Source organism: Ambystoma mexicanum, chromosome 3q (assembly GCF_040938575.1).
Source record: "Ambystoma mexicanum isolate Mex_15411 chromosome 3q, UKY_AmexF1_1, whole genome shotgun sequence".
Lineage (NCBI taxonomy): Eukaryota > Metazoa > Chordata > Amphibia > Caudata > Ambystomatidae > Ambystoma > Ambystoma mexicanum.
The window spans coordinates 1,109,264,490-1,109,289,081 of record NC_090926.1 but is presented as its reverse complement, the minus strand read 5'-3'; the positions used below and the strand labels follow the sequence as shown (position 1 = coordinate 1,109,289,081).

At 51.9% G+C, this 24,592-nt stretch overlaps 1 protein-coding gene across 3 annotated transcripts in view; it reads left to right on the top strand.

Annotated features, from left to right (window-relative positions):
- The first annotated feature begins 4,072 nt into the window (after positions 1–4,072).
- Positions 4,073–24,592, top strand: part of CAMSAP3 (calmodulin regulated spectrin associated protein family member 3) — a 529,863-nt gene continuing 509,343 nt past the window's right edge. For 2 of the 3 annotated variants that reach the window (XM_069603873.1, XM_069603872.1), the window contains exon 1: positions 4,074–4,789. In XM_069603873.1, coding sequence (XP_069459974.1) covers positions 4,654–4,789 — 136 coding nt within the window. In that variant the 5' untranslated portion in view covers positions 4,074–4,653. Of the gene's footprint in view, positions 4,790–24,592 lie in introns of all 3 variants that reach the window. The other variant, XM_069603871.1, reaches the window with a different exon arrangement.

Genomic DNA, 24,592 nt, shown 5'->3' with positions numbered 1-24,592 from the left:
ATCTCGGGAACTTTGATGGGACGAATTTGAATGATTTTGAGAAACGAGTTCTAACGCCCCAGGGATGCTCACTTTTTGCAAATAGGCGCAAGCTTAATGTTGCTTCTATTAGGCCTTCTGATAGACTGTCTCGTCCTTTTCAATCTCTGATCTCTTTCAAGATGGCTCCTATAGGCAATAGGGATGCCACACCACCTTCCTACACTGTTAAACACAGCCCCTATTCAGTTTCTTTCTGCATACAGAGAAATGGTACTCAGTCAACGGGTGATTTCAAGGGATGCGCCAACGTTGCGAACTTGACCAGTGAGGACAGACCTTTGTATGTAGGCGAACCTGTCTACTTTGTTTGCGGTAATGAAGCTTTCCCATGGTTACCTAGGAATTGGCAGGGAACCTGTTATTTAGGGATACTGTTACCTGGGGTATTCATAGCAAGCACCATAGAAATCTCTAAGGCTCATCCAAGGCGGGACGAGAATGGTGATACTTCAGCACAAGTTCTGGGTGACGTAGCTAAATCCTTTGTACCTTTTTAGGGGCAAATATTGAACTCTGAGGATATCATAAGACTAGCGAGAGTACTGGAGAGGACCATCAACCGGACCACTGACATACTCTATAACATGACTTTACAACAGAAAGCTATAAGGTTAGTGGCACTTCAGAACCGGATGGCATTAGACATCATCCTGGCTGAGCGCGGTGGGGTATGTAAATTAGTGAGGTCCGCTTGTTGCGTTTTCGTGCCAGATTCCTCCCCAACCATCTTTAAGGCAATACAAAATCTGCACGTCCTTAGTTTAGAAGTACATGTTCCCAAGGGAAACTGGGATCTTAGCGCTTGGTTCTGGGACTTCTTACGATCTTGGGGATGGAAGCTACTTTCAGTCTTGCTGATCATTTTGGGTATTCTGTTGTTTTTCTGTTGCTGTATACAGTGTTTTCCTGGCATATGTACGGTGTTAGGAGGATATTGTGTACAAGCGATGGGAACGTGAGGACAAAAGGTACGCGCCCCAGAGAAGATGACAAACAAATTTGTGTTGAAAGAAATTTCTGTTTCTGACCTCATGGCGATTGATATCTCTGATGATAGTGATTCAGGGTGTATGGACATTGAGACGTGGAGTTACTCGTAAAGTGACTAGAAGTAGTTTAGCGCTTAGCTTAGGCCAAAAGGAGGGTTTGTTAAACGGTAAATCATATTGTGCCTCCTTTTATAATATATATTGGCCTAAGCCCAGTCACTCTGCGAATAAAACCGCGCTTCAAATGTTCCGATTTTAGATCGACTTTGCCGCCATTTTGGGATCATCGTCATATTGATTTCTATTCAAAATGTAACTCTGTGTTCTAAAATGGTGGACTGTGTTTCCAACATGTAACCGAGCCGTCCCGATCCTTGCACCATTGTTAATGTTTAGGCTGTCCGTTGGCCGAAATGTTTAGGCAGCGTAAAGAGACCTTGTCCAATGCCTGACTTGTGGTCTAAGGATTGTCTGCGCCAATAAGCCTCATCCGCGAACATACATCGAAATAATTTAAAGTAAATGTCAAACGTGGACACTGGCTGAACTGCATTGTGAAGGGAATGTGCAAAGGCTTACTGCTAAATCTGGGAATACACTGTTGCCATTGTAACTTGTTAGTATGTAAACCGAAGATAATCCGTGTGCATATTATTGTATAAGCCATAAGTGAACTCTGCACAAACTCTAGACCATGGATTATTAACTTGCAGAGGGGCTGGACATTATTACTGAAATTGTATAAATAACCGAATGTCTAGATGTCCAGTACCTCTCACTTCTCACACTGAAGGGCTGGTATTCGCTGTGATGTACTGAGGGCCAGATAGCTTTCTGTTTTGTTTCTTTGTAAACTGCATAGTAGTAATAAAGATCTGTGAATCTTTATAAGCCCGTGTTTGGTGTATTTCCTTTTGTGGTACCCAGCCTTGATATTGCCTTGCTTTTACATGTGTCTGAGGTGAAGCGACCTCGTGGGCTCGATGTTGCAGGATCCTTCGGTTCTGGCAGTGATGATCCACTGGAAGGGAGAAGGGCTCCTTCCCTCTCCTCAGCTGGGCGCTGGTGATAGTCGTAGGGATAGAAAAAAGCAAAGCCAAGTGTTCCTTAGCATCTACAGCTGTCAACCTTTCGTTCACCTGTTCTTCCGGGAACCGTGATTTCCCCTGATCATTCTGCTCTTTCTCTAGGGAAGAAGAGCCAGATCGAACAGTCCCGAGGCCAACTGCCTTCATCTTGAATGAGAACTGCTTATTGGGCAACGGCCAATCGTTCTTCCCTTTGATATCTGACGGGGAGTCAAGGGAGTCACTATCAGAAGTAATGTAATCCCCCCACTTCAATGAGGCTTATGGACTCTCTTACTTGGTCAATATCCATAGACGTCTCTTTCTCGGCTATGGACACCAGCTCAGATAGTTTGCTTACTTTACTGGTGTCTTCGCCATTAGCCTTTACTGCCTTATCCTTCTTTAACTGCCAGATCACATCTCTTAGATAGTTTTTTGAATTTTTCTTCAGTTGGTTCCTCCTACCATTCAGTGATGTTTTCTTTGCTTTTCTTTAGTTCTTCAGAGATATTTTCTCCAAGGGGAGATCTTTTGTTATGGTAGTGCTAGGGCCTCATTACAACTTGGCCCGTGTGGAAATAACGTGCCTGTGTTACCGTATACCGGCACCTTTCTGCACCAGCGAAGTACAAGTTTGCCAGTGAGGTGGCTGGAATGACCTCCAGCTATTCCGGCAACTTTTCAACAAAAATCGCTAGTATTATTGGTGCCTGTAATACCGGCAAACTCCCACATAGAATCCTATGGGACTCCATGGATTAGGGAGTTACACCATCACCCGGTCCTCAGAATCTAGTGGACATTCCACCAGACCGAGCTCTAGTAACGGTAATACCGTTTTCTGGTATCCTGATGGATTTACTGCCAGTATATCAGCAAACTTGTAATGAGGGCCATAGTCTTCCTAGGAGTAAAATTGACGGTTGTCCACAAGCCTTTGTAACCCTGTCCATCGGCTGTTTTACTGGTACAGCGCCTTTACATAGAGTAATGACACCTCTTATTAAAGCGCACAGATGCGGGAGGAATACGGCATGAAGTATTCAAAGAGGAGGTAGTAACACAACATATTATTTTATTATTATTTAGGGTATTTTTGAGCACAGGGCCACCTTCAGGATGCAACAAGAGATGTACAATCATACGGTGAAGCAGAGGAAAAAAGGGAGTGGGGATACAACAACAGAGGAGGGCGGGCAATTTGTCAGCAATGGATCTAAGAGCAACCAGGGAGATCAAATACAAATATACGGTGGTCGAGGTGGGCGGAGCGGTGTTCCACTACTTAAAACAAAAATAATAATAATGTTCCAAACTTTGATTCTAAAAAGAAACCGTTTTGGTTTACTTTTAAAATAAAAGTGTACGAAGAAGTTGAATCTTGCGCTGCATTGAACATTCCCTTAAATAGCAGGCGTGATTGCGCGTAGCAATGGGGTTTGTGGGTGGCAGACCAGCAGGGAACAAGGGAACAGAGTTCCACTGCTTCTTTTCGTACACTTCGACCAGTGTGCGTATATATATATATATATATATATTTATATGTTTACAAGCCTTTGGAACTCTGTCTACTGGCTTCTCAGCGGGCTGCTAATATAGTAGCGCTTAGAGGCGAGCGGGACCGGCCAGAAGCACTATTTGCAGGAACGTGATAAAGTCTAGGGCAGAGTTGGCGCCTTGCCCCTGGGGCTTGCGGTCAGGGGGATCAGTGACAGCGGAGGGAGCACTAGAGGGCCCGCGTGCCGGGGGCCAGGCCTTTGCCGGGGCTGCTGAAGGCTCGGGGCTCGGGGGCTCGCAGGGATGCTGGCTGCGGGGCCGGTGCAGCGCCCAGCCTGCCTTCATATCCCGGCCCGCAGGCAGCAGGTGGATGTGCATGACAAAGGCCGGATGCTGCAGAGGGGGCGGGGCCTGCCTGCGGGGTTACCTGTTGGCTGGAGCCGGCCCCGCCTCCCGCCCCTGATTGACAGCTGATGGAAGCGATCACATGGACTGAGTGAGGAGGAGAGAAGAGCGGGCAGCACCTGGATCCGGAGGCGGCAGCGCCATATGCAAGACTGGGAAGCGGGGCTGCGGGAGGACCAAGCCGGCCTGGGAGCCCAGCGAGAGGCGGCGGGGTCCCCACATCAGTCAGGAGGAGGCGCGGGCCGCACCTGGAACCAGGCAGCCAGCGCCATATGCAGAGCTGAGGAGGAGGAGGAAGAGGCAGCGCAGCGAGGGGATCTCCGCGATCTGGAATCGGGAGGGGGTAAAGGAGCGGGGATCCCGTGCTCTCCCCGCTGCTGTGTGTGTTTTCCCGATCTCGGGTGCATGCACCCGCTGGATGTGGGGTTCACTGGTGCGATAAGGAGGGCACGGTGGGGCGGATGCCACTGCCCTGCTTTGACATCACCGTTTTGAAGACCCCTTGGCTTTCCAGCCCCCGGAGCACAGGCGGTGGGCGCCCGCATCCCCCCCCCCCCCCTGGCAGGAGCCGGGCTGCGGCCTCGGGAGGCATGGTGCCCCTGGAATAGGTGCTGCCGTGCTGTGTGTGGGCATATGGGACGCCGCTGACCATGGTGGACGCCGCCGCAGAGCCCATGAACAAGAGCTTCCAGGTGCCCGAGATCCGGCCCCTGGACCAGTACGACCATGGGCGGGCCAAGGTGTGCGCCAGCCTGGCCTGGGTCCTGGCCAAGGCCTACGGTGCCGGTGAGTCGTGGGCTGTGGGCAGCGTGGAGGGAGGGCTGTGTTTACGGGACCACCTACATACACGCCTGTCTGCTGTTGTTGCACCATCATTGCAGTGCCCATGTTCTGCTAAATGTGTGTGGGGTGGGTGAGGGGGTAAGCTCATTGCCTTAGCAGAGGGGAAGAGTCGGGCAGCTCAATGCCGTGGTAGAAAGTACTACTAAATGCACAGCACCTGCCGTTCGGCCCACGGTGGTACCACAAAGACCTAATCTATGCCCGCGCCCGCCCACCCTCTAGATGCTGGGGAATGAGTGGAGCTGGTGTTATATCGCGTCTCAGTTGTTCCCTCTTTTTGAGGGCCTTCTTTGAATGTGTTGTCTTGCACGGAATGTGGTGAGCCGGGGCCTATTGTCGCCCCCCGCCCCTCTCCGATTCTGTGGTCATGGCCTTAACGTTTCACGCGGAGCTGGAGGATGCTGACACACCTGTCTCGAGGCTGGCAGTGAAGGAGTTAACGAGGCATGATTCACCCCCCTCCTCCTCCTCCCAAGACCGGCCCCCCTCCCCTCCCTATGATGTCACCTCATTGTCACAATACATGGCATTTAATTTGGGGCTCGGGCAGAGCCTTTCCCCGGGTGGGTCTATCCTTTCCTCTCGGGGTGGGTCCGCGGCGGCACCTGCTCTTCTGTATCGGCGGGGCTGCGTGGGTGCCCACCCAGCTTAGGTGGATGGCTGCGCCCCTTGAGGGTGAGCCGCGCGTTTGGCTCCCCTGTGTCCCTTGATGAATGGGGCAGAAGCTTTGTGAGATTATGGGGGGGGGGCGGGTGGGGAGAGGAGGCAAGTGCCTGGGAAGGCGTGGGCATCAGTTTGCGGGGGATCCCCGCCGTTGCAGTGACGCCGCCCTGGGTGTGCCCGCGGCTCTGAGTTACGAGGAAGAACCGTGGGTGGGTGCTCTATGCATGAAGGGAGGCCCCATGTGGGTTCACGGTTATTGGGGGGGGCGGGGGGGTGGAATCTTTGGTGGGAGTTCCTCTAAGGGTGTGTCAGAGAGGGAGGGGGGAGGTCTTGGGGGCGGTGGTCCAAGGGGTGTGTAGACAGATGTCCCTGGATACTTGCAGTTCTGGGTGTGTGGTTCCTGGGTGGGAATATGTTGGGGAACGCGAGGCATTGGTGCGAGTGGTCTTTACGGGTCTCATTTTGAGTTGGGGGGGGGGGGGTCAATCCCTTGGTATGTGGCAGGGTCTCGGGGCATGACTTGTGGCACGATTGCCCTCCACCGGGGGTCCTCTGTGTGATGATGCTGGGTATGACGGATGTGAAATTGGGTAGGGGCGGGGGGGTAATTGAGTGGCACAGGACTGAGCTGTGCGGTGGCCAGTCACTTGGCGGGAAGGGTGATCCTGGTGGAGTGGGGGGAGGGGGTGTCCTCCACTGTAGGTGATGCTGGGGACTGGGCACGCTGGGGCACAGGAAGGTAAGACCTAGGCTGTGCGCAGGACTACCTGAGTGTGGTGGGCAGGGGCACTTGGAGTGATTTGGCACACGCAGTGCATTTATAGCCCATGAGGCTGGGATGCCTTCCTAGGCTCTACTCATGTAGCGCGTCCTATGTGTGTGTCCCCCAGCAATGTTAACTTTCTGGATTGGGAATGGGGGGCATAGTCGTGGCGTAAGCACCCCCAAACAATCAAACATACCATCGTCCAAGATGCCGAACCAAATGACAGCCGGTGCCACGATCTCAGCTCAGGTGACCTCATTGGTGATGACCTCGCACTGTACACCGTACTCGTGGCCAAGGTGCTGGGCAACCTCAGGGGTTTGTTTGTTCTTTGTTGATTGACCTCGGAGGTTGAGGACTTCCGTGGAGGGCTGTGGGATTGCGTCTCTGGGGTGGAGCCACAGAGCCGTGGAGGGCTGTGGGATTGCGTCTCTGGGGTGGAGCCTCAGAGCCGTGGAGGGCTGTGGGATTGCGTCTCTGGGGTGGAGCCTCAGAGCAGTGCAGGGCTGTGGGATTGCGTCTCTGGGGTTGAGCCTCAGAGCGGTGCACATCAAGGGAAGGAAGGACCCTCTGCACTACAGAGGGCTATTGTGCATGCCTAGGATGTTGTTGTTACCCCAATGGTGGATGTGGAAAAAAGAAACTAGTGGTACCCTGGATGCGTCCAAAAAGGAGGGAGTGGGTTGGTCTGACAAATGGGTGTGGGTTGGGTGGATGTTATGCAGGATCACAAAAGTTGGCTAAAACTGTTGGATTTCAAGGTCTACAATAATGTTTTATAGAGTGTACTTAAAAGAACACAATTGGCACAATAAAGCCACATGACATGTAAATCCTTATAGCAACATGTTAAGCAAAAAGAATAGAATGTGGCTTTAATTTTCACATCATGGATGGTACCTTAAGTCCCAGAATGCAAGATGATAGCAACCGGAAAAATCTAGTTTACCCCACTGTACTTTTACTGATTTAAGACATGTAGTAAAAGAAGTTGTGTAATAAACAAAGATAGATGTGCACATTCTTTGTCACAAACTCCAGCGCGTTGTTATTCATGATGTTGAAAACAGCAACTTTATTTTTTTGCATGTCAATCTAGTAGACGCCACGGATATAAACGCCTCTTTAAATGGGCGCTTTGTGTTGCTCCCGTTAACTGTCAGATTTGCAAGGTAACTGGTGCTTTGCGAGCTCTGAGTTGAAAATGTTCTATCATGTATACAAAAGGCTCTGACTGGCGTTGCTTAAAGAAATGTGTTTGCAACGCGAGCACCTTCACCACCTGCAGAGGTAGGTGTGGGTGTGTGTATGCCTGCTTGCGATTTGGGAACACTAGCAGTGCTTGAATGTGCGGCCTGGGCCGATTCTATAAGTGCCTCGGGGAAAGGCATCAATGACCCGTTTCTAGAGCTTTTGAACTAAATGTACACTCTGTAAAAAGCAAACGAACGTGTGGGACTGTGCACCAAAGATTTATATTGCACTTCCATCTCTGGGCGACCCACAGACTACCCGCTACTGGAGCTGGGAGGAGTTCAGAGGCGTAGCCACAATTGTCTAACTAGTGGGGCCTGAAGCTAATGTAGTTGGGCCCAGCACAGTGATATTATGATCTGCAAATGCCCACACAGTGCTGATGAGTGGGCATTTATAGATTCTGGGTGGGTCTTACCCACTCAGGCCCTACCCTCTCTACGCCTCTGCGGACACATCTGGTATGGGAGAAACCGTGCAATTTAGGCGGGAATGTCTATTGGTGCCTCCTCCTTGGGTACACAATATTTGTAATTCATTGTGCAAAGTGAACATTGCAGTACGGTTGGTGTGTGTGTGTGTGAGACTGTTCTAAGGAGGAGCACCTTCAAGACCAAAGCCTGCGATTGAGGCTCCTTGCGTGCTATGACTGGGCCTCGCAGCAGAAGATGCGAGCACGTGAGTAAAGACGGCCTGAGTATGGGATCTGTACACACGCTTTACTAAACCACAGTTTGGGGACCTTCTTTGGAGCTGGGACTGTTCTGTTTCAAGGAAATGCTAGAAAGCCAGTGCCCCTTAAAACATGCCCCCCCCCTTGTTTTCCTGGAAGAAGTGTCAACATCTTGACACCAGTTCATGACTATAGCGGTGGTTGTAGATCCATTTTGATGGGCTCCTAAGCATGTCCACAGGAGGCGTTCAAAACCGAGTGAGGATTATATGATGGCAGCAAGGGGTATAGTTTGCATCTGGTTGCGAGCTGCATTGGTGGCAAGCTGTGTGCAAGCTTCTCGCTGGAAAGGGGGCTCCTGCTTACTGGTCATTGCCGGATATATCCCAGAACTGGTGGCAGCTCCTGCTCATCAAATCTACATGTCCTCCTACATGCCAGGGTTTTTGCAAGTGATCTTCTGATTGTCTTTTCACGCCTCAGCCCGCCCCCTCTACCTTTCCACCTTTGTTTTTCCACTGGGAGGGACACTGGGCTGGCAGGCTACTCCTCTGTTTTGATTAAAAACAAACATGGTATCCTTTTGATTCCTAGCCTCCTGGGAGGCAGTCTGGGCCTACATGGAAACGTACAGGTTAGGGAGCTCTCTGTGTTGGTATATTTGAGAAAGAGTCCCAGTGATGGGCGTTACTGCGTCTACTGACTTTTCTGGGGTGGGGGGAACCCCTTTGTGGTAGCGTCCTGCTCATCCTCGCCTCTTGCAGAGCTCGTGCAATAGGAATGACAGCGTTGATGTGTTGAAACACTGGCATGCTGTCGCGTGGTGGGCGGGCCGTTCCCAGCATTTTAGCTGTAAATCTGTTCTGGGGATTCCTGCACTGTTTTTGTTCTGGGTAATTCCCATCCCAGCTCCAAATAACCAGGCCAGTCTTGTTTCCGAGGCAGTGGGGGGGGGGGGGTGGGGCTTTGCGCCCGTTTTTGGTTGTCGGCTGTGAGATTGTTGAAAGCTGTAGAAAACTGTTGAGAATGGCCGTTTTGTTTGAGTGACATTGAAAGTTAGCAATTCGTGTACACAAGTAACCCAACACGTCCTCAAACGTGATAATCTGGCACGAGCGTGGCTCTGCCCCCACCCCCGGCTTTCCAGTTCTTCCGGTTTTCCAAAGGAGGTGGCTTAACGTATAAACATTGCTGCCACAGCCCTGCCTGCCTTTTGATCTGTGCCCCACTCGCTGGTTAATCCCTCATTGCGTCACCGCCTTGCCACCTGGGTTGGTGGGCGCCATGTTTGTACAGGACGCCTTTGAGTGAACTTTCCACTCCAGCGTCTCTGCTCGGCCAGAGCGCGCGTGACTCGCCTCCTGCTATTTCCGGGTCTGGCCGGGCAGGCAGGTGTCAGCAGCAGGTGCATCACGTGTGCACACACACACAGCCCGGGTTGCTTAACCCAGGCAAGGCCCCGTTCACCGCAGGGCCTTGTTTATCTTTTAGGATTCAGGAAGAGCAGTGGCCCCCAAGCCAGTGCTCTGGGCATGCTAGGAGGCGCGGCAAAGCCAAGAGCTGCACCAAGGGACATTGCGTGTAATCCTGGAAAACACGGTCCTTTTGCTAAAGTGGAACAACGAAAGTAAAAGCGCAAAACAACTCGATGCATGTTTTTTTCGTTCCATGGTGGATTATCGTTTGACTGTGCTTCCTGTTAGCGTGTGTGTTTGCGTTGGGCAATCATCAGGAGCGTATCTTGGGAGGATAGCTCAGGGGCAACGTGCTTGCCTTGGAAGCAAGACGACACAGGTTCGATCCCCGGTCCGCGCTTGGAAATCTCTGGGTAATAAGTGCGTGTTATGACACCAGTCCCAGGGCATCTTTCTGTTTGTGTGGAGTTTGGCACACTGCTCTGCAGTATGCCAGGGGCAATGTCTTTCTGCGCTTAAGTGTTTATGTTGAGTCTCTGGCCTTTGAGGGTGTACGATGACGTGCTGTGCGAGTGAGAGGGGATTCTTTTTCTACTCGCCCTATTGTTCTGTGCATCCACTGAGCAAGTGTACCCCGCCCCCAATTATGTCTTTGGTTTTGCCACCGAACGCCTGTAACAAGCCATATATTGCAGCTGTATCCTAGATGTTGCTATCAGTGGACAAGACTCTGCCATGTTCATATGTGTCCCTGCTCAGGCACCCTTAAAACCTCACATACAACACACAAATGAGCGTTCGTGGAAAACGTAAAACATATGTATCCTACTTGTGCAATTGCACACATGCACACTCCTGCAGATGCACCGAGTTCACACGCATGCACCAGTGCTGTGGTGTGTGTGTGTGTATATATATATATATATATATATATATATTCTTGATATTGATTTATGATTTAAATACATTTTTGTATCGAGTATTACTACAACCATTCCTGTCATTTTCTCTGATCCACAAGAAATAGACTTAATACCACACCTGAACTTGTACAATGGGCTCATTGAGAAAGGGGTAGTTGATCTGATCTCTTCTAGTTTATAATATATATATATATATATATATACCCCCCCCACACCTGCCTGCAGAGAGTGTAGTGCTAGACATGCTGGGTGCCAGCGGGGGAAAAGACTGGACCGAAAAGGGAGGGGTGCCAGACTGGGGCCGGGGGGGAGGGGGGTGTTTCTCACTATGAGAGTGTGACTATGTGGTGTGTGGTGCCCACACTTTCCAGATTGTCAATGTTCTTCTGTTTCGTTCCTTGCATGTCTCTGTGCGGTGGGTGGCTTCTACCCTTTTCCGGTGGGACTCCTCTCCTTTACCAATGATTGAGGGGGGTTTTTGGATTATGTCCTTGGAACTCTGGGTGGGATATTGGTCGGTGTCAGTCATATGAGATACTGCAGCTACAGGGCACAACACCACAGGGATGTAGTTTAGCAGCTGTATGGAGGGCCTGGACACTCTGCGTGAGGAGCAGTGGCGGGGGCAGGGAGGGGAAGGAGGGGCGGCGCCACCAGCCTCCCACTGGCGCCCTGTTAAGTGGCGGGTATCCCGGCAAAGAGCAGTGTCGCATAAAGAGGGAGCAGGCATCAGAGCTCTCAATCGTTTGTGTCGCCCAGGTGGAAGAAAATACCCGATCTTTTCTTTTTTATTTTTTATTTTGTTTGAGATGGGTGAGAGCCAATTGAAGTGAATGGGCATATAGGGGGCTTGGCGGGTGAAACCCACCAAAAGCGTGTATGATGAGAGCTGTGGGATTCACTTGGCATCAAAGCAGTGCTGCAACCCTCTAGGCTCTCTGCCTGCACTTAACCATGAAAGGAGAAGACAGACTGCAAGTTCTTCTTCATAGAAAACCATTGTGCGTCCCAATGGCTTCAGGAAGAGGGCGGTTCAGGGTGCAGAACTACACGTGTCGGCCAATGAGCATTGAAAGGGAGGCCAGACTAAAGCTTACCCCCACACAGAAATCGCCACAGCATGTCGGTGTGCAGCCAGGACACACCGATGAGTCTGATTTCTCTGCTGGGTCCAGGCATACCACATGATTTCCAGTTTCCACACTTGTCACGGAGGCTTCAAGTAGGACACGAATAACACAATTTCCCCCCCAAAACAAAAAAGTGTGTGTTAAAGTCCCAAAGATTACTACAAAAGGACAGCATGGCAGTGGGGGTGAGATGTACCGTGGGGGGAAATTCCATTAAACCATTTGCTTTTGTTGTATCCAGTTTCTGGTACATGTGGTGGACATCTTCTATGGAGAATGTCTTCGTTGATTCCAGGGGCATCTTCGAGGAAGTTATTAGCATAACATAGAGTTTGTTAGTTATTATGTGACCAGTAAAATCTTCCATCCCTGCCCCCCACCCCTCCCCCTTTTGTTGGTCCAGAACACAAACTGCAAATAAACCTGATAGAAGCCACTTGTATTTGTGTAATTGGTGAAGTGAAGTCTCCACCAGACAGAACGGGTTCAGCAATCGTTGCTGTGATCTGTTTCATCTGCATGGCGCAGGTTTAAAATCTGGCAAGATGGACTCAGCCTTTCATCCTTCCGAGGTCGATAAAATGAGTACCAATTTTGATTGTGTAATAGTTATGTAAACTATGTACCATGTACAGCGCTTTGGATAAAAGCGCAATCCAAATAATGTCAATGTGTTGGCAAACAATCGCTCCGTTTCTTGGTGAGTGTTCTAATAATTTTGGTTTCCTTGTCGCTTGACTAGTTTCACTGTTGTGTTTGCCCAACAGTAATAGTATAGGTAGGAGGTTGATCTTTAGGTTTCATGCACTAAAGAAGGATGAAACTTTCAATTTTCTATTTTTTTGCTGTATTTCGTGATAATCAATACAGTGTTCATCAAAAATCAAAGTGTACTTTGTTCTGCAGGAAAATTCTGTATATTTGTCAATGGAAACCAGAAGTGAGAGGAAGTATCTCCTTCCTCATTTCGAAAACAAATATTGGAAAATAAACCCAATTCAATCATCTCAAATAAGGATCTATGTTGAGAATTTGAAAAGGAAATAGGAAAATCCTCAACAGGATTAATCACCAAACATATGGACAGTATTCAAATCTTCATAAACACGATTCTCCTCCTGAGGATTCTGGACAGTATACACATCTTCATAAACCTGATTCTCCTCCTGAGGATTCTGGACAGTATACACATCTTCATAGACCTGATTCTCCTCCTGAGGATTCTGGACAGTATACACATCTTCATAGACCTGATTCTCCTCCTTAGGATTCTGGACAGTATACACATCTTCATAGACCTGATTCTCCTCCTGAGGATTCTGGACAGTAGACACATTTTCATAGTCATGATTCTCCTCCTGAGGATTCTGGACAGTATACACATCTTCATAGACCTGATTCTCCTCCTGAGGATTCTGGACAGTAGACACATCTTCATAGACCTGATTCTCGTCCTGAGGATTCTGGACAGTATACACATCTTCATAGACCTGATTCTCCTCCTGAGGATTCTGGACAGTATACACATCTTCATAAACATGATTCTCCTCTGAGGATCCACATATAGTGGTGAAACACATGTAAAGGTTTCTCTTGACAAATTACAGATTGTTCCTGCTGAACAAAGTACACTTTGAGTTGCGGATGAACCCTAGAGGTTTCTCTTGATAAATTTACAGAATTATCTGTTGGACATGTATTGATTATCACGAAATACAGCAAAAAAATGGAAAATTGAAAGTTTCATCCTTCCTTAGTGCATGAGACCTAAAGATCAACCTCCTCGCTATACAAATAACACGTTATTGTACTCCCAAACCCATACATGAGTACTCCGTTGCGTGTGTTTCTTAACGTAACACACCACACCGTCCACAACCTTCACTCTCCACTGCAGGTGGGCAAGCCCATCCCCAACCAACACTTTGTATGGCAAAAACAACATGGCGCCCGTCATTGCACCGATCCCATTGCCATGCTGGGCACAACAGCTCCTGCCCCTGTTGATGAAGGCCGTTGTTCTGCAGAAGTGTAGAGCTGGGAGCCAGGCTGTTGGCCTTTCGGTGATCCTTTTATGTTTGGAAGAATAGTGGTTCTAACTCCACGCAATCTTATTCCTGTGAGCTGCCGTCTTGTGATTTCCTTTCGCCCGCGACATTAAAAGGCTGGCACACAACCTGTTTTTTTGCGTTGACAACCTTACTCGTGAATAATCTCCAGGAATGTTTGCCTTAAGCCTTCGGTCCCCTGTTGCCGGCTCATGGTTTTCCCAGAACTCTACTTTTTGGGTTCGTGGTATTCCCATGACTCCCCGATGTTCTGGACGCATTTAGATTTCGCCCCTTCGCACTCAGGCTGTGGTTCAGAAGACACAGCCTTTCCTGCAACCATCTGCATGCAAATATTGTTACTTTTTTATAAATCGCCTTTTTCTTTTATTTTTTCCCTCTTAATGTTTGCAGTAATTTTTCTTGACCAAACGCATTTTAAACGACAGCTTTTAAAGAGACACCATTTGACTTTGCTTGAGCGTTGTTGTCTCGGTGGTTCGGGGCGAGCACTCGAAAGCACTGTACACATGATACATTGGGTGGGAGGGGGAGGCTGCAGTTCCTTGTTTATCCTTGTAACCTTTTAGGTTTTCAGTGTAAATCTCTTTTGAGCTGTCTGGCCCACTCAACGCGCTAGCTAGCGTGACAGCCCCATCCGCCCCGGGATCCCAAGGGAAGGGCCCATCCCAGGTCCCCGGGGGCCTTTTATGACACGCGTGGCCTTTGAAGTCGCGTCGTCTGGATTCCAGTGTGTCCAACAGGTCGCAGATGTGCACTGGCCTCCCAGGCCGCCCTGCGGACGGTGGCGGCGTGTGTGAGGCTCTCGTGTTACCGCGCCGGCAGCCGGGTTCTCGATCGGCCTCTGAGGAGTACACGGAGGGCATGTCTGTTGGGTCGCTCCCTGCGCATGCCCTGTCTTGATTGGTAAATGAGTGCGGCATTGGTATCGTGTGTTTGGATGGTGCCTCTCCTTGCAGGGAATCTAGGGTCTTTAGTAACGAAGGCTGACATTTACTAATTTCAGTGGTATTCCGGGTCAACCTCGGTAGGGGAGGATAAAGGGCTGAATCGGCCCTACTGGATTTCAATCCTTTTTCCTGCAGTCTGAAGGCAGATGTTGTCACACGCGCTTGATAATCGCTGATCTATGGGACTGGCTGTTCCATACACATGATTGCACGCTCCTTTGCGTGGGCTTGTGGCACTCATACTTGTCTGCACGCCTGACGTAACTCCCCCTCCCCTCCCCCGGGACCATGGGGCGTGGCTGTGCCAGATTGTGGGCCCACTCATTTTGGCACTCGTGTTTGTCTGCCCACCCGATGTAGCCCCCGCACCATGAGGCGTGGCTTTGCCAGGTTGTGCTTACCCTGTCCTCCACTACTGTAACCGTCTTGCCTGGTCTTTCACTTAAATATTGCACTTTGCACTTCTGTATCTAGTGCCTGGATGCCTCGGTGCTTTGTGTGCTGCTATACATTTGAATAGAAGCTTTGTTCCGTGGCCTTTATTGCCTCCCTACGCCAATGTTTTCGGTGTACAGCTGTATGCACCCGGGGTAGGAGACCTTGTGAGATGATGCTTTTATTCTGACCAGTTGCCAGCAGGAGGTCGGGATCGCATTCCCTCACACCCCGGCACACTGTTCGTGCGGAGACTAAATAACGCACGACCAGCCAGGATGTGGTGCTAGAGGCTCATCCCCTACTTTATTTCCTTTCAGCATGTCCCTCGTCACGTGAGACGGGTTCCCCTCGCTCACGTGACTCTGGTGTCTAATGACATCGCACATCGGTGACCAACATCATTGTGTTCTGCACACAGCGTTAGCAGGTGTACTTGCACCCCCAGACTTCAGTTAAAGCAGAAGTGATAACTAGATTCTTTAAATGGGACCGCTTCCTGACACACACGCGTGCACACATACACCTTTAATTTCCCTAATTAGCGAGGATGTAGTCAGAAGACCCAAAAGCAACAGGTCCGGCCATCTCTGTTGGGATGACCATGGTGAGAGAGATGTGGTTTAGTGACTGACTTGCTGACCTTTTAACCTAGAGACCCATGTTCTAATTTTAGGCTCTGCAGTGGTGATTCTGGGAAGTTGCTCTTATGTATCTCTTTAATCGATCTCCTCTGTGCTGTGTACAGTGCTTCACTTTATAAAATATCCCAAATAATTCCTGGAATTTCCCAACACTTCTGGGACCTCACTGAATGCAGAGCCTAACCTATCCCCTGACACTGACTGCGCAGCCTAGCTTCTCTGTGGCCCCGCCACACTGACCGAAGAGCCTGGCTTCTCTTGCCACTCTCCCCTCCTGCTGGCATAGCTGGGAAACCTTTCAACCAGTTCCATTCTCCTATCAAACTGGCTACAGATGTGCCCCTGTAGCACTGGAAGTGGGACCTGGCCTCTCTGGATCTGCCCCTGTAGCACTGGTAGTGGGACCTGGCATCTCTGAATCTGCCCCTGTAGCACTGGTAGTGGGACCTGGCTTCTCTGGGTCTGCCACCTGTGGCACTGGTAGTGGGACCTGGCTTCTCTGGGTCTGCCACCTGTGGCACTGGTAGTGGGACCTGGCTTCTCTGGGTCTGCCCCCTGTGGCACTGGTAGTGGGACCTGGCCTCTCTGGATCTGCCCCCTGTGGCACTGGTAGTGAGACCTGGCCTCTCTGGATCTGCCTCTGTGGCACTGGTAGTGAGACCTGGCCTCTCTGGATCTGCCTCTGTGACACTGGTAGTGAGACCTGGCCTCTCTGGATCTGCCACCTGGGGCGCTGGTAGTGGGACCTGGCCCCTCTGGATCTGCCCCCTGTGGCGCTGGTAGTGGAACCTGGCCTCTCTGGATCTGCCCCCTGTGGCACTGGTAGTGGGACCTGGCCTCTACTGGATCTGCCACCTGTGGCACTGGTAGTGGGACCTGGCCTCTCTGGATCTGCCTCTGTGGCACTGGTAGTGAGACCTGGCCTCTCTGGATCTGCCTCTGTGGCACTGGTAGTGAGACCTGGCCTCTCTGGATCTGCCACCTGGGGCGCTGGTAGTGGGACCTGGCCCCTCTGGATCTGCCCCCTGTGGCACTGGTAGTGGAACCTGGCCTCTCTGGATCTGCCTCTGTGGCACTGGTAGTGAGAACTGGCCTCTCTGGATCTGCCACCTGGGGCGCTGGTAGTGGGACCTGGCCCCTCTGGATCTGCCCCCTGTGGCACTGGTAGTGGAACCTGGCCTCTCTGGATCTGCCCCCTGTGGCACTGGTAGTGGGACCTGGCCTCTCCTGGATCTGCCACCTGTGGCACTGGTAGTGAGACCTGGCCTCTCTGGATCTGCCTCTGTGGCACTGGTAGTGAGACCTGGCCTCTCTGGATCTGCCTCTGTGGCACTGGTAGTGAGACCTGGCCTCTCTGGATCTGCCTCTGTGGCACTGGTAGTGAGATCTGGATCTGCCACCTGGGGCGCTGGTAGTGGGACCTGGCCCCTCTGGATCTGCCCCCTGTGGCACTGGTAGTGGAACCTGGCCTCTCTGGATCTGCCCCCTGTGGCACTGGTAGTGGGACCTGGCCTCTCCTGGATCTGCCACCTGTGGCACTGGTAGTGGGACCTGGCCTCTCTGGATCTTCCCCTGTGGTACTGGTAGTGGGACCTGGCCTCTCTGGTTCTGCCACCTTTGGCACTGGTAGTGGGACCGGGCCTCTCTGGATCTTCCCCTGTGGTACTGGTAGTGGGACCTAGCCTCTCTGGATCTTCCCCTGTGGTACTGGTAGTGAGATCTGTCCTCTCCTGGATCTGCCCCAGTGGCACTGGAAGTGGGACCTGGCCTCTCTGGAGCTTCCCCCTGTGGCATTGGCAGTAGGACCTGGCCTCTCTGATTCTTCCCCTGTGGCACTGGTAGTGGGACCTTGCCTCCCTGGATCTTCCCCCTGTGGCGCTGGTAGTGGGACCTGGTCTCTCTGGTTCTTCCCCCTGTGGCGCTGGTAGTGGGACCTGGCCTCTCTGGATCTTCCCCCTGTGGTACTGGTAGTGGGACCTAGCCTCTCTGGATCTTCCCCTGTGGTACTGGTAGTAAGATCTGTCCTCTCCTGGATCTGCCCCTGTGGCACTGGAAGTGGGACCTGGCCTCTCTGGAGCTTCCCCCTGTGGCATTGAGAGTAGGACCTGGCCTCTCTGATTCTTCCCCTGTGGCACTGGTAGTGGGACCTTGCCTCCCTGGATCTTCCCCCTGTGGCGCTGGTAGTGGGACCTGGTCTCTCTGGTTCTTCCCCCTGTGGTGCTGGTAGTGGGACCTGGCCTCTCTGGTTATTCCCCTGTGGCATTGGAAGTGGGGCCTGGCCTCTCTGGATCTCCCCCCTGTGGCATTGGAAGTGGGGCCTGGCCTCTCTGGATCTCTACCTGTGGCATTGGAAGTGGGGCCTGGCCTCTCTGGATCTCCCCCTGTGGCATTGGAAGTGGGGCCTGGCCTCTCTGGATCGTCCCCTGTGGTACTGGTAGTGGGACCTGGCCTCTCTGGTTCTGCCACCTGTGGCACTGGTAGTGGGACCGGGCCTCTCTGGATCTTCCCCTGTGGTACTGGTAGTGGGACCTAGCCTCTCTGGATCTTCCCCTGTGGTACTGGTAGTGAGATCTGTCCTCTCCTGGATCTGTCCCTGTGGCACTGGAAGTGGGACCTGGCCTCTCTGATTCTTCCCCTGTGGCACTGGTAGTGGGACCTTGCCTCCCTGGATCTTCCCCCTGTGGCGCTGGTAGTGGGACCTGGTCTCTCTGGTTCTTCCCCCTGTGGCGCTGGTAGTGGGACCTGGCCTCTCTGGATCTTCCCCCTGTGGCATTGGAAGTGGGACCTGGCCTCTCTGGTTATTCCCCTGTGGCATTGGAAGTGGGGCCTGGCCTCTCTGGATCTACCCCCTGTGGCATTGGAAGTGTGGCCTGGCCTCTCTGGATCTCCCCCCTGTGGCATTGGAAGTGGGGCCTGGCCTCTCTGGATCTCCACCTGTGGCATTGGAAGTGGGGCCTGGCCTCTCTGGATCTCCCCTGTGGCATTGGAAGTGATGCCTGGCCTCTCTGGATCTTCCCCCTGTGGCATTGGAAGTGGGACCTGGCCTCTCTGGTTATTCCCCTGTGGCATTGGAAGTGGGACCTGGCCTCTCTGGTTATTCCCCTGTGGCATTGGAAGTGGGGCCTGGCCTCTCTGGATCTCCCCCCTGTGGCATTGGAAGTGGGGCCTGGCCTCTCTGGATCTCCCCCTGTGGCATTGGAAGTGGGGCCTGGCCTCTCTGGATCTCCCCCCTGTGGCATTGGAAGTGGGGCCTGGCCTCTCTGGATCTCCCCCTGTGGCATTGGAAGTGGGGCCTGGCCTCTCTGGATCTACCCCCTGTGGCATTGGAAGTGGGGCCTGGCCTCTCTGGATCTACCCCCTATGGCATTGGAAGTGGGGCCTGGCCTCTCTGGATCTACCCCCTATGGCATTGGAAGTGGGGCCTGGCCTCTCTGGATCTACCCCCTATGGCATTGGAAGTGGGGCCTGGCCTCTCTGGAGCTTCCCCCTGTGGCATTGGCAGTAGGACCTGGCCTCTCTGATTCTTCCCCTGTGGCACTGGTAGTGGGACCTTGCCTCCCTGGATCTTCCCCCTGTGGCGCTGGTAGTGGGACCTGGCCTCTCTGGTTATTCCCCTGTGGCATTGGAAGTGGGGCCTGGCCTCTCTGGATCTCCCCCTGTGGCATTGGAAGTGAGGCCCGGCCTCTCTGGTTATTCCCCTGTGGCATTGGAAGTGGGGCCTGGCCTCTCCAAATCTGCCCAGTGGCATTGGAAGTGGGGCCTGGCCTCTCCAAATCTGCCCAGTGGCATTGGAAGTGGGGCCTGGCCTCTCTGGATCTCCCCCCTGTGGCATTGGAAGTGGGGCCTGGCCTCTCTGGATCTCCCCCCTGTGGCATTGGAAGTGGGGCCTGGCCTCTCTGGATCTCCCCCCTGTGGCATTGGAAGTGGGGCCTGGCCTCTCTGGAGCTCCCCCCTGTGGCATTGGAAGTGGGGCCTGGCCTCTCTGGATCTCCCCCTGTGGCATTGGAAGTGGGGCCTGGCCTCTCTGGATCTACCCCCTATGGCATTGGAAGTGGGGCCTGGCCTCTCTGGTTATTCCCCTGTGGCATTGGAAGTGGGGCCTGGCCTCTCTGGATCTCCCCCTGTGGCATTGGAAGTGAGGCCCGGCCTCTCTGGTTATTCCCCTGTGGCATTGGAAGTGGGGCCTGGCCTCTCTGGATCTACCCCCTATGGCATTGGAAGTGGGGCCTGGCCTCTCTGGTTATTCCCCTATGGCATTGGAAGTGGGGCCTGGCCTCTCTGGTTATTCCCCTATGGCATTGGAAGTGGGGCCTGGCCTCTCTGGATCTCCCCCTGTGGCATTGGAAGTGGGGCCTGGCCTCTCTGGATCTACCCCCTGTGGCATTGGAAGTGGGGCCTGGCCTCTCTGGTTATTCCCCTGTGGCATTGGAAGTGGGGCCTGGCCTCTCTGGATCTCCCCCCTGTGGCATTGGAAGTGAGGCCTGGCCTCTCTGGATCTCCCCCTGTGGCATTGGAAGTGGGGCCTGGCCTTTCTGGATCTCCCCCTGTGGCATTGGAAGTGGGGCCAGGCCTCTCTGGATCTCCCCCTGTGGCATTGGAAGTGGGGCCTGGCCTCTCTGGATCTACCCCCTGTGGCATTGGAAGTGGGGCCTGGCCTCTCTGGATCTCCCCCTGTGGCATTGGAAGTGGGGCCTGGCCTCTCTGGATCTCCCCCTGTGGCATTGGAAGTGGGGCCTGGCCTCTCCAAATCTGCCCAGTGGCATTGGAAGTGGGGACTGGCCTCTCTGGATCTCCCCCTGTGGCATTGGAAGTGGGGCCTGGCCTCTCTGGATCTCCCCCTGTGGCATTGGAAGTGAGGCCCGGCCTCTCTGGTTATTCCCCTGTGGCATTGGAAGTGGGGCCTGGCCTCTCTGGATCTCCCCCTGTGGCATTGGAAGTGGGGCCTGGCCTCTCTGGATCTCCCCCTGTGGCATTGGAAGTGGGGCCTGGCCTCTCCAAATCTGCCCAGTGGCTCTGGTAGTGGGATTCTTCTCCAGCGTTCAGTCTTTTGCTTTTTCATGAATATCATAATGTTCAACTCTCTCAGTTCATAATACACAAACTCCTCTTGATATTCAACCATACATTGAGGAGTCAAGTGGCCTCTTTAGTGGGGTGTGCTTGTCTAGGCGCAGTTGTGAGACCACACAGTCCACCCATTACAGGTCAGGCAATCGACAAACCTGATTGGCTTCTTTTTTTCACAATTGCACCACTGCTACTTCAGCTCAGCAGCGGTATTGGACTTAGATTGTCACAGGTCTTTTCAACACTTGTTTATCCACCATTCACTTGTTACATTATCAGGCTTCCTCATAGTGTTGCCTCAGTTTGAACTTGTACAGTTCCTCTTTTCTTATGGCTCTTGCCAATGCTGGCTTTCTCTCATTTTACAATTCTTTATTACCAAGGCTTATTAGTTTCCATAATTTGTATCAGGGAATGCTTTTCTACTCCTTCCTCTTGTGTGACATTCACTCATTACTTTCCTTTGGTTCGGTATTCAAAATTGCATCTCATTCATATCCAAAACGTCATTGCAAATTCCCAGTTCACTCCTCTGCTGGGAATTTGCACCCTGCTCACAGGCTTCTCATTCAATTTCAAGTTTACTGCTTTCTGGCTCTCTCCGCAGCCTTCCCAACTGTGCTTCAGTTAGGTATTCACAAACCGTTTATTTCATCACTTTATCCTAGCCGGTAAACATCAGCGTTTCACATCACATTGCCTCCACTGTCGCTCACTCGCAAGCTCTCCGACTTTACTTCACCAAGCAGCTTGTACCACAGCATCCTGGAGTCACTCAGCCTCACTTGACTCACCAGGTACACAGTCTTTCTCCGCTTTGGTCGGTCCTTCGCTGCTGCAGCTATTCCCGGCTCAAGCCCCTCGACCTGGGCCTCCGACACCTCTGGTTACCGGAGCGGGAGTTCTCTTGACTCCAGGAGGTCGGCAGATCAACCCTGCCGCCAGAGATCTTCCAAACGCCAGCCACACTCTGCTTCGATGGCAGTGACTGCAGCACCTCAGCGCTTCCATCAAGTGTCTCCCTGCCTTTTCCTCTGACTTCTCCGTCTGCAAGCACCTTCTCTCCTTCTTCCACTCCTGACTCTTCTCCGTCAGGGCCATTTATACTGCCCCTTCAGCTCCAGGTGCAGATGATTCACATTGTATTCACAACAGTCTTGATACTCGTCATCCTTGTTCCTTGTCCCGGTATGTCAGAGTTAATGAAGGATGAATGTAAGATCCTATGTGGTCTCTTCCTCGTCTCAGTACCAGCGGTGTTATACAATGGGAGATGGTGTTCTAGCACAATAGCAAACGGATTGAACATTCCCCATAACAGCCTGTAGGACATTTAATTTCTAATGAAAGGGAAATGGGGCATACCGTGCCTCTCACCTCATCCATGTCTTTCTGCTCCCAGGTGATCCTTCTTCGCATAGCCACCGCCATGGTCTGGATCCAAAAATGATGACCTTTCCCTTACCACCTGGGGGGAGGATATTCTGAGGAAAGAAGGGAGGACTCCCTCAGATTCCTCTCACACAACGGGCATTTCTAGCACAAAACAAAATACAACCGACCCTGTAAAAGAATGCAGCGGACAGTTTCAAAGAAGGAAAAGGGATTTTCTCTGGATACTGACAGGAGGGTAGTCGGTATAGTAATTCATCACAATAGTTCAAGGATACTTGGTTTCAACACAAAGGGAGAAATGGGTCAGAGAAGGACCAGGGGGACAAAACCACAATGTACCATGTGCTGTAGGAGTTCTTGGTGCTCGACGGGGTCGAGACAGTTTCAGGGCGCTTTGCAGCTTCTGCGACAGAGTTCAAAACTGGAGACAGTTGAGGGTATCACGAGGCAGGCAGTTTGTTGAGCAAAACTGGACGGACGGCGGCAGACTTCCCACACTGCAGCTTGTGGTCCGGAATAGTTGCTGGTCGACGGTTCTGAAGCACTGGTTGAGTTGTCTCGGACAGCTTTAGCGATTGCAGCAGAACAACAGTCAGTGGTGCAGTCGCTTTCAGCTCGAGTGGCTCGAAAATTGTCCTATATGATGAACGTCGGTAGATGCTTGGCGATTCACTCCTCCTAGCCTCTCTACTGGGCTCGTGTCATTCCTTTAAGGCAGACAACCCAAAGCTGAGGAGAGTGTTGTAGGCAGCTGCCTTGTCCTTGGTTTGGTTCAGAGACTCTCTGGTACTTCCCACCTAGGCTTTGCATCAAGCTTCCTAGCACGGGCATGCTGTGTGCTGGCTGGGTACCGGTTCTGGAGCTGCTGGAGGGCCTTCTGGATTCGGTATCTCCCTCTGTTCGGTATCTCCCTCTGTTCCCTGCAGATGTTTAGGGGAGGGATCTTGCTTCCCTCTTGGAATTCCTGGCCCTCCTTCACTGGCAGAAGATGTAAGGCAGGCTGTACCTTCAGGGTCCAATGATGAGTTCTTGCAATGTCTTCAGATGATCTGCCAAAAGAGGGTCTCAACCTTCTTTTAAAGCGAAATAGGCCACAGTGATTGTTGGTGGAAGGTAGGCTTAACCTACACCAATCTCCTGTATGCGTGAGTTCATAACCAGAGTGCTTTGCAACAGAAAAGGTAAAGAGTTGAAAGCATTTTATACTGAGACCCACCCATCTCCTTGTCTGTTGTGGATGAAAGGGTCTTTCTGGTTAATGGAGCTCTCTGCGGTTCCTGATTAAAGCAGCAGGTCTCCCTTGAATGCTGCGGCAAGCTCAGCTTTCTGTCTCCGTCAAACAACATAATCTTACCTTATGAATGGGGTCTCCCTGAAATCGATGCTGAAGGCGGGAGTTGACATCAGGTTGATGCAGTGCATTTGAAAGGGTGTTGTGGGTTTCCTGTCTACTTTTGTTAGCCTCTGCAACCAAGCCCTATGTGGGCCTGTTTCATTTAAACTCTGATTAGTACACAAATGCGGCTACCATCTACAGGGCTCAACCAAAGGACAGGGCGGATCCATGGAGCCTTTGTTAATTAGCCTGGCTTTGGTAGGGGGAATGTTTGGCTCTCTCCCTTCTGAGATGACATGGTGTACTCCTAGCTGTCAAGCCCGACTAAATGACGGGGGGGGAACTGTGCCTGTAGGCTGTGTCCACCCAGAGTACACGGGTCTATGTATATGCCGTGCGGCGAGCATAGGAAGATGTGTGCAGATTAGCCCCACACATCCTCCGGAGGTTGATCTACCATCAATCAATTTCATTTAAAATTTCCAAAAACCCAGACGACTGCGCACCCACCGCTCGGATGGTCGAATTCCTCACAATAACACAGCTGATGAATGTGTAAGATGCAGTAGGGGCAAGACATGAAAGGCCGATTATGGGAAATACAACGTACCATAAGAAACCATAACGTAGCCATAAGATGTGTATTAATGTGGTCTATACAGCAAGAGATGCCAAAATATTTCTAATATCGCTTCACATTGCATGTACAGAACTAATACAGAATTGTGGCACTGGTGGTACGGCTTGGCCTCTTTGGATCTGCCCCCTCTGGCACTGGTAGTGCGACCTGGCCTCTTTGGATCTGCCCCCTCTGACACTGTTAGTGCAACCTGGCTTTTCTGGATCTGCCCCCTCTGGCACTGGTAGTGGGACCTGGCCTTTCTGGATCTGCCCCCTCAGGCACTGGGACCTGGATTTTCTTGATCTGCCCCCTCTGGCACTGGTATTGGGACCTGGCCTTTCTGGATCTGCCCCCTCAGGCACTGGGACCTGGATTTTCTGGATCTGCCCCCTCTGGCACTGGTA